At 37.2% G+C, this 10,572-nt stretch overlaps 1 protein-coding gene across 3 annotated transcripts in view; it reads left to right on the top strand.

Moving 5' to 3' along the window:
• LOC110320479 (25-hydroxycholesterol 7-alpha-hydroxylase) overlaps positions 1 to 2,872 on the top strand; it is a 167,088-nt gene extending 164,216 nt beyond the window's left edge. For all 3 annotated transcript variants that reach the window (XM_021196518.2, XM_029538118.1, XM_029538117.1), the window contains exon 7: positions 1,866 to 2,872. In XM_021196518.2, the coding sequence (XP_021052177.1) occupies positions 1,866 to 2,162 (297 nt within the window). In that variant the 3' untranslated portion in view covers positions 2,163 to 2,872. The remainder of the gene's footprint in view (positions 1 to 1,865) is intronic.
• The last annotated feature ends 7,700 nt before the right edge of the window (positions 2,873 to 10,572 follow it).

Genomic DNA, 10,572 nt, shown 5'->3' with positions numbered 1-10,572 from the left:
AAGAAGAAGAAGAAGAAGAAGAAGAAGAAGAAGAAGAAGAAGAAGAAGAAGAAGAAGAAGAAGAAGAAGAAGAAGAAGAAGAAGAAGGCTAAGAAATGCTAAAGGTGCTAACAAGAAGGGTTAGTGCTGAGTGCTGAGTTCGGGAGGGCTGGACTGGAGAGATGAAGATGTTCACCAAGAGAGGCTTCCATGTGCTACTAGAAACACTATGTCCACGGAGACTATCATGGTATTTGCTGCATGAATGAACAGATATTTTCAGTTCTGCATTGGTTAGAATTGTCTGGATACATTTCATAACAGGACTAAAGTATAGATCTATTCTAATCTGTTTAAAGCATCACTTGTTAGGAAATAACAAAATATCAAATGCTAAATAATATTACCAACATTATTTTCCAGTCTTGCAAGATGGGAGGGAGTAGGAATTGTGCAAAGGCTTTCAAAGCTCAAATACTTAAATTATTTATTCTGAATAAACTAAAGTAAGCCAAGTGCTGATAAGGGAGATAATTGTTCCAACCTTACCACATTTGCCATTAAAATGATTTAAACATTTATAATATAATCAATCACAATTTATTCACATTGTAGGGTTTTGGCATAACCAGAAATGTGTTGGACCTGACCTACTTACTTCTCTACATTTGACTTCATGTAGTTTATATCAAACTGGTGGTTAAGCAGATATAATGAGCTCTATCGAAAATAATTGGTCATTTTCACTCAAACCATGAGCATTAATTAATTAATTTAATTGAAAGTTAATTCACAATGAACTAAAATAAAGTCACTAAGTACCCTTTAACACTCTTTAACACTCAAATGAGAGTTGAACTGGACCATTTTGGCAGTGTGGCAAAATTAAGTATGCAGACCGACTACCCTAAATAAATGAATACTCTAATTTTCTATAGCAAATAGTATAACTTCTTTATGAATATATGTCAGAAGTGCCTGATAAGTAGGTAGGTCAGATTCACCTAAGCAGACTATACTCTAATAGAAATCAGAATTAACCCAAGCAGAGTAAATCTAATAGAAATCTTATAGGAGAAATTTGCATTAACATAGAAAAAAGCAAAATCTGTTTGCAGCTTAGGTTTTCTCTGGGGATTTGTTGAATCTTATTATTTCCTGTCTCTTTAATCCAAACATAAACACTAAATCCTAAATTCATGGTACTTATCCATCAGTAGCTAGTTTAGAGGGTAAAAGAAACTGTGGCTGCTAAGAGTCATTACTTCATAGTAGAAATGGCAACAGCAGTATACGAGAACCCTTTTACCCATAATCAGTATATGTGTGTGTGTGTGTGTGTATTATATATATATATATATATATATATATATATATATATATATATATATATATATATAATATAATTGTGGAGGGGTCATTGTAAAGGACAAAAATGGAAATAGATGAATAGATGTAGCCTCTCTATGCTTATAAAACTCAGTGCAGTCACAATAATTTGAGCATTTCCTAAATGTACCACATGCCCTGTGGTTTTCTGTTTTGATAACAGCACAAGGCCCCATCAGTGCCAGGTTCTTAGAGTACTTAGACCCCAGACTCACGAGTCAAAGAAATGCTTTTCTTTATCAACTACCCAGACTTCAGTGTTTCATGACAGCATAGAATACCAAACAAGAGAAGACAAAAGGAATGTGAGCTGAGACGAGAAGTGGTATAGGTGTTTGGATATAGGTGTTCCTTGTAACGTTTGAATTTTTTGAGAGTTTGAGTATGACTTGCATATTTTTCAGGTTTTTCTTCCTTGTGTATGTTTTTTTCAATCTTGTGAACTTAACTCAAACTCATCAAAATGCAATTTTAACACTGTCTATTATTTCCTATAGGAATTTAGGTTTGATCGCTTCATAGAAGATGGTAAGAAGAAAACCACGTTTTTCAAAGGAGGAAAAAAGCTGAAGAGTTACATTATACCTTTTGGACTTGGAACAAGCAAATGTCCAGGGAGATATTTTGCAGTGAATGAAATGAAGCTACTACTGATTATGTTTTTAACTTATCTTGATTTAGAAATAATGGACAGGAAGCCTATACGACTAAACCACAGTCGTATGTTTTTAGGTATTCAGCACCCCGATTCTGATGTCTCATTTAGGTACAAAGCAAAATCTTGGATAAGCTGAAAGTGTGACAGAGACGCTTAGCAGAGTAAAGCTGCATGTGCTGAGCTCCGTGATTTGTTGCACGCCCCCAAATGCAACCACTACTCTTGTTTGTTTGAAAATGGCAAATTTATATTTGGTTGAGATCAATCCAGTTTGTTTTGGGTCACAAAACCTGTCACAAAATAAAGCAGCGTGATGGTTTAAAAAAATGTCATGCCAGTTATTTCAGGATAAGGTAAAATAACGTTTTCAAGTTTGTACTTACTATGATTTTTATCATTTGTAGTGAATGTGCTCTTCTAGTAATAAATTTGCTCCAGGGTGATTTTATTTAAGTTACTGAAATCCTCTAATATGGTTTTATGTATTGCCGGAAAGCTGTGCCATCAATGAACAGTGTAACAATTTCCCGTTTTCCCTGAGAAGAGGGAAATTAAATCCCATGAGTTACACTGTATGAAAAATTTCCCTTCAAATATAGTATCAATAATGTCTACATCACCAGGGTACCTTTGCATTAAGTGAATTTTGAAAAATATTAAATGTTCCAATTTCCCTTTAATATTTGATCATACATAAATGCTCTTTATAACTTTGTTTTCTACAGCTCAATAGAACATAATTAATTGTTATGTAAGATGGCTCATTTTCAAGTTAGATATTGTTAAATTCTAATGTATAGGAAAACCCAAAGCCTATTGTTACCCTAGACATTAGTATTAGGCTTATTGTGGAGGTAAATATTGAAGTTATAATAGCACTGCCAGTAGTGCTATTATAAACCATGTTATTTAATACTTCAATGAACCCTTTACCAAATGTTTCCATTTATAGGTGAGAAATTAGGTAGCATTATTTATCCACAGCCTTTTGGACTTGAAGGTTAGTTTTTATTTTAAGCTATCAAATGAATCTATACAAAAGAATTTTATATGACATCACAGCCTGTATTGATTAGTAAAAGAGTTCTACTACCAAATACCCCAGTGACTGACATTTGATATAAATGGTGATACAAAATATGAACTCACAGGATAAATAATTAAACCAAATTAATTCATGCTATATTAATTAGAAATTCTAATACTTTGGATTTTTATTGTTATTTTAAAGGAGATTGATTTTAAAGCAGCGTTCTAAAATACTTATCGCACTAGGCAACATAACATGGTATCTTTTCCCCTTCCTAGAGCGTAGGTTCTTTGTGTTCTGTCCACATGAAGGTGTACTGGCATGAATTCTGGTTTTGCTTTAATGAGGTGGCCGCTATTCTCCATCTCTTTCCTTTTAAAAAAGAAATGCAAAATGACCATTTATAATTACCTAAATTCACAGAATACAGAGGGAAGTTATGACTCATGAAAAAGATGTAGAATGATTAACCAGCCCAAATTATGGAATCAAACCACTTTTGTTGCAATAGCATTTAGGATATATCCTCTTAGCAACTTTTAACCAACCCTGTTGCTAACTATATTCTCAAAGCAATGGACTAAAACCTCTTCCCACACACACCTCCAAAAGACCATCTTCATCCTGGCTGAGATTTTGTACCTTTTGGTCACTTCTACACTCTCCCCGACCTCTATAATCACCTTTCACTCTGTGCTTTGCTGAGTTAGATTATTTTGGATTTCATATATATTCTAGTGTGATTTTCTGTTGCTATAAAGGTAAGAATATTGTGACCAATGGCAACTTGGGGAGAAAAGAATTTATGGGGAGGGTCATATTTCCTAATCACAATCCATCACTGATAGAAATCAGAGCCAGTACTCAGGTAAGAATCTGATACAGAAACCACAGAGAAGTGCTGCACACTAGCTTGCTCACTCTCTTGTGCTCAACTTGCTTTCTTATACAGTCCAAGTCCATAAATCCAGGCAATGGTGCTGCTCACAGGGGCTGGACTGTGTGCTACGTTAATCATCCATTAGGACAATATCTCACAGTCATGGCCACAAGCATCTGATGAAGGCAACTGTTAAATCGAGGCTCCCTTTTCTTAGATACTCCAGGTTGTACCAAGTTAAAAATAAAAGCTAACACACAAGGGAGAGTTCATAGTATTAGACTAGACCAGGCTTCACTTCACTTAATGTTCTCTAAATCTATCTATGTTGTTTCAAATGACACAATTCATTTTTTAAGACCAAGCAATATTTTATCATGTGTATATACCACATGGTCTTTAATGAAATGCTGTCTCTAATCACTGCACCTCCTCCATACAATTCCATGGCACCTTTCATTCTCCCAAAACAAAGCAAATGTGCTATATTCCATACTAAGAGGTCCTTTTCCTTCTTCCGGTCTCTGGAGCTGATTTTGAGCCTTCAGCATCTCAGTGCTCACATTTTCTTTCTCATGGCATTTCTAAGTTCAATGATTGCATTTTTCGGTTTGATAATTCATTGTTCTTTATTTCTACCTGGCCATATTTTGTAACCTCTTGTTCCTTTAATATACCTTCACTATCCCTTTACATACCTTTAAACATATTAAACATGGTTTGTATTCTGAACCTAGCATGTTCAACCTACCCCTGTGTTATGGGTCTGATTCCATAGTCCCCCTTTCCTTTGCCTCTTCTGATGGCTTAACCACTGAGCCCACATTCCTGGAATTTTACCTCTGGAAAATGTTTCTGACCTTGGTTTAATGTTCCTCCAAGTATAATTTGTGTTTGATTTTTGTCTTACTATCACCAACACATGTGAACTTAGTTTGAACACACACTTGCAAAGTTTAACAGAGATACATAAGCAAATTTTTTTGTCTTTTAAATATTACTTTGGGAGCAAGAGAGATGCATTAGTATTTAGAAATACTTGCTGCTTTCACAGAGAACTGAGTATGGTTCTTCTTTTATTTGTACATTTTTATTTATTCACTTTTCATCCTGCTCACTGCTCCCTTCTGGTTACCCCCTCCCACTATCCTTTCCCCATGCTGCCTCTCCTCCTCTAAGTGGGTAGGGATTCCCCTGGGTATTCCCACTGCCCCACCCTGGCACTTCAAGTCTCTTAGAGGCTAAGTACTTCCTCTCCCACTGATTCTAGACAAGGCAGTCCAGCTAGTCGAACATATCCCACAGGCAACAGCTTTTGGGATAGCTCCCATCCCAGTTCTTCGGGACCCACATGAAGACCAAGAGGCACATCTGCTACATATGAGTGAGGAGTCCTAGCAGCCTGTGTATGCTCTTTGGTTGGTGATTCAAACTCCTCAGAGCCCCAAGGGTCCAGGTTAGTTGACTCTGTTGGTCTTCCTGTGGAGTTCCTATTCCCTTTAGGACCCACTATCCTTCCTCCTATTCTTCCATAAGAGGACCCAAGCTCCATCCACTGTTTGGCTGTGGGTGTCTGTATCTGTCTGAGTTAACTGCTGGGTGGAGCCTCTCTGAAGACAACGTGCTCTTGTCTGCGAACACCAACTACACAAAGATTCAACAAAGAAAGAGAACTTCAGATCGATTTCTCATATGAACATTGATGCAAAAATTCTCAATAAAAATACTCACAAACCAAATCTAGGAACACATCAAAGACATCATCCATCAAGATCAAGTAAGCTGTAGGTGGGCTCTATAAGTTCCCTCTCCCTACTGTTGGTCATTTCATCTAAGGTCCTTCCCCTTGAGTCCTGAGAGCCGCTCACCTCCCAGGTCTCTGGTACATTCTGGAGCACCCTAACTGACACCCCCGCCAACCTTCTAATTCCCGAAGTTGCCTGTTTCCATTCTTTCTGCTGGCCCTCGGGGCTTCAGTCCTTTTCCTTCACCCAATACCAGATCAGATTCCCCTCTCCTTCCCACTCCTCCCACCCCCTTCCACTTTCCCTCCCAGGTTCCTCCCTCCCTTCCCACTTGTGATTGCTTTTTTCTCTCTCCCAAGTGGGACTGACGCATCCTCACTTGGGCACTTCTCCTTGTTGACCATTTTGAGTTCTATGGACTGTATCCTGGGTATTCTGTACTTTTTTTTTTTTTGGTGTGGGGGGGTAATATTCACTTATTAGTGAGTACATACCATGCATGTCCTTTTGGGTCTGAGTTACCTCACTCAGGATGGACATCAAATGAAGGATGGGGTTGCCATCCCACAGTCACAACTCTGACCCATAATTGTTCCTGTCTGAAAGAATTACAGGGATGGAAATGGAGAAGAGCCTGAGGAAAAGAAGGTTCAGCTAGAGGCTCAAAGTGGGATCCAGCTCAAGAGGAGGTTCCAAGGCCTGACACTATTACTGTGACTTTGGAGTGCTCACAAAAAGAGACCTATCATGACTGTCCTCCAAAAGACTCAGCAAGCAGTTGAAAGAGTCAAATGCAGATGTTTGCACCCAACCAATGGACAGAAACAGCTGACCCCTGTTGTTGAATTAAGGAAGTCTGAAATAAGCTGAGGAGGAGGGTGATCCTGTAGGAGGACCAGCGGTCTCAGTTAATCTGGACTCCTGAGATCTCTCAAACACTGGACCACCGAACAGCATATACCAGCTGATATGAGGCCCCCAACACAATACAGTAGAGGACTTCTAGTTCTGTGTTCATTCAGAGATGATGCACCTAACCTTCAAGAGACTGGAGGCCCCAGAGAGTTTAGAGGTCAGGTGGGGTTGGAGGGCGAGGTGGGACATCCATGTGGAGACAGGGGTGTGGGGAGGAGGTATGGGATGTGGAAAAGTCAGAGGGTTGATGGGGGTGGAGTAAAGTATGGGGTATAAAATATAAATTAATTTTAAATAAAGTTTACAAGTGAGGAAAAAAGAATAAATATATAAATATCTGGATCTAGGAACATATAAATGGAATTTATAGTATCTATGTGATACTTTTAACATGTGTGTGCTGGATAGCTTTGTGTCAACTTGACACAGCTGGAGTTATCACAGAGAAAGGAGCTTCAGTTGGGGAAGTGCCTCCATGAGATCCAGTTGTAAGGCATTTTCTCAATTAGTGATCAAGGGGGGAGGGCCCCTTGTGGGTGGTGCCATCTCTGGGCTGATAGTCTTGGGTTCTATAAGAGAGTGGACTGAGCAAGCCAGGGGAGGCAAGCCAGTAAAGAACATCCCTCCATGGCCTCTGCATCAGCTCCTGCTTTCTGACCTGTTTGAGTTCCAGTCCTGCATCCTTGGGTGATCTACAGCAGTATGGAAATGTAAGCTGAATAAACCCTTTCCTCCCCAACTTGCTTCTTGGTCATGATGTTTGTGCAGGAATAGAAACCCTGACTAAGACAATGTGCAAAAATAAATTAATCTTCTGTTTCCTACAGATACACTAAATAAATTTTGGTGATTATGTAAAAAAAAAAAAATCACGTAAGCTTCATACCAGGCAGGCAGGGATGGTTCCGTATATGAAAATCCATCCATGGTATCTACCATATAAACAAACTGAAAGAAAAAAATTCCATGAGGATCTCATTCGATGCTGAGTATGGTTCTTAGCTGTCAGCCAGCTTGTATCTGAAGCTCTAGGGGATCCAACACTCTTTTCTGGCCTCCGTGGACAACCATCCATAGGTGGCATCCACTTATGTAGCCACAAGCATGCACACTCAAACAAAAAATAAAACTTAAGTCTTTTTCTTATTTTTACTAGTTCTGAGACAAATTTGTATGCTTTCATATCCATCCCCTCCCCCCAAATTCCTCCCAGATGCATCCACTTCCCCTACATGCATAACTTTGTGTCCTCTTTTTTTTTTTTCTCCTCTCCTCAAGTACAGTCTGCACTGTCATTATACTCTTAGATATGTGGCTGTACTGGAGCCCGGTTGAACCACCAGGAACCACACACTTAAATAAAATTCACTTTCCTTTTCCTAGAAGATGAGTCAATCTATGGGTAAGACAATAACTCATTTGAAGTCTATGTAATACATTATATTCATTTAACTGAATAATAATGGTAGCTTCTCCCGTATGTCATATGCCACGTCTAGCCACAAACTCTCGACTCCGTTAGCAGTTCTAAATATGGAAATCAACTTGTGAAGTGGGCTTCAAATGGAACCATAAAGTGATTGGTTAGTCCTGTAATGTTTCTGCCACTATTGCAGCTATGAGCATGCCTTACTAGACCATTCACTATTGTACCTCATAGGGTTCATAGCTGGGCAAGACTGATGACTACTTTTTTCCTCTTAGGTAGCATTCATAGCATCTTCCAGCAATATGAGTGTTAGCAATTAGGAATGAACTTTCCTGGACAGTACGAGCGAGCTTGCTTTCTCCATGCCATACCACTCAATTATGCAATGTCTTTAGAAATAGGGTCTTAGTGTAAAGTTTTTGATGGTAGCTAAGAACATTGACTATAACCTATATCGTTTAAGGGTCTATGTGGCCTCAGTGACTAGCAACTCTAAAAGAAATTACCTGGGCCTAGCACTGAGTGGGGCTTTTTTATGTGTTGCTCCATGTTGCATAGCTGGCTTACTGTTGCCTCAGTGTAAACTAACTCCATCAAACATCATTTTGTATGTGTGTATGCATATATTTTAGAATGGCAATACAGGCCAAGTATTTGTTAGAGGAATATTTTATAATTTTTGTTTCCATTCATTTATTTAACCAAATATTTATTGAGCATTTCCACTAAGTAGTTATGCATGATACTATTAACCTCCCTCTTCACAAATATCCACTTTATTGGAGAAAATAACATATAAATAACTTACTTGGTTTTCGTTTGGTTGTAAATAAGAAATTTCTCATTTTGAAATTATTTCAATATTTTAATATCTGATTTAGTGTACCTTCTAAATAGCCCTTTTCTGAGCAGACATTAGAAAGTAGTGTTCTACAATAAATTATCATAAACAAATTACACAAGCTAAAAACATCTAGGAGGACCACCAAGATGGTTCAGTGATTAAAGCTGTCTGTGGTCAAGCTTGATGACCTGTGTAGAAAGAAAGAATTGCCTCTTTCAGTTTATCACCAGACCTCTGCACACACACTCACACACTCACACACATACAAAATCACACACATTCTTATACCCACATACAATCACACACATGTATAGGTGTGCATATACACATACATGTAATTAGTCAATAAATGGCTAAATGTAAAGTACTGTAGTGATATGCTAAAAAATAACCAAAACAAAATATTAATTCAATCTCCATAATTTAGTAACTTTCATATGTTCTAAATTTTTATCTTTTCATTTTTACAGCTTCATCTACATTTTGAGTTAAGTGCAAATTATAGTATTGTTTTACATCAGTGACCAATTATACTTACACATTTGATCAGTGAGCAGAGGCTCAGTGTCCTGCTACTAAGTCAGGCTTGCTGAGGAACAAACTCTGCTTTGTTCTGACTTTTCTGCCCCTGTTGCTGTGCCAGCTTCATTTTGTCCTCAGATCTCCAGTCACTATCCATGAGATACTCACAATTCAAAATACCCCTGTTCACGTGTGCTTATTTCATCGTAAAAAGTAATCTGGATAATACCTCCTTTAAGCAGCTTCTCCTTTAACAGTAGAATCTTAAAATTTCTTCAAAGACTCGTGTATTCTGGTTGGAGTGATGGAATAGAAAGTGGCTATCCTGTGTCAACCATAATTTCCTTCCTTTAAAACGTGCACCTATTTTAAGCCTATTAAGTTTCTCAGTGTTGCAAATTGTTGTTTAGTTGCACTACATTATTAGGTACTCAGACTCAAATACTCAATTAGAAAAAGTTAGCACCCAACTTTGTAGCTCTATTTACGTTATAGTGAGCAATGTCATAAAAATGTACCATTACCCAAGGCAATCACTAATTACTCTTAAGGTGTTAGGACACTGACCAATGAGTTTTGCTTTCTAGCCTAAATATATTTTATATTATATATCTAGAATAGATTAATTTAATTCATGAAAAATTAAATCATCACTTTTGAATAAGATGAAAATTTATCACGTTACATTTCAAAACCTGTTTAGACTGAACTATTCTAAAAAATTAACTATTGTCATGATACATTTGCTTACCATTTTTGATTATTAAATGATACATACAAACTTACACAAAGTCAATTAACTTAAAGAAGTGTTAAATACATTCAAATAGTTTACAAATGAGATATTTAATATTCTTTCATTTACAATAAAAAACCTTTAAACACAGTTGAATGTTTATGTCTCATAACTTTACTAGGAGTAAATTGGCTGACATTTGGTTTAAAAAAGCAAATTTTAGGGAGAAATGATTATGCTATATGAATATCCCATTGATGGCTCTCTTTCTTAACGTGTATATATATATATATATATATATATATATATATATATATATATATATATATATTCGCATCTTCTGATCTTCTGATACTCTCCCTAAACAATCCAGTGTTCAGAGTTTCTTTCAATGCATTTGCACTTTGTCTATATATAGGATAAAAAGAGATCCAAAAAAAAAAAA

This window comes from Mus pahari, chromosome 4 (assembly GCF_900095145.1).
Source record: "Mus pahari chromosome 4, PAHARI_EIJ_v1.1, whole genome shotgun sequence".
Lineage (NCBI taxonomy): Eukaryota > Metazoa > Chordata > Mammalia > Rodentia > Muridae > Mus > Mus pahari.
This window is presented reverse-complemented; position numbering and strand designations above follow the sequence as displayed.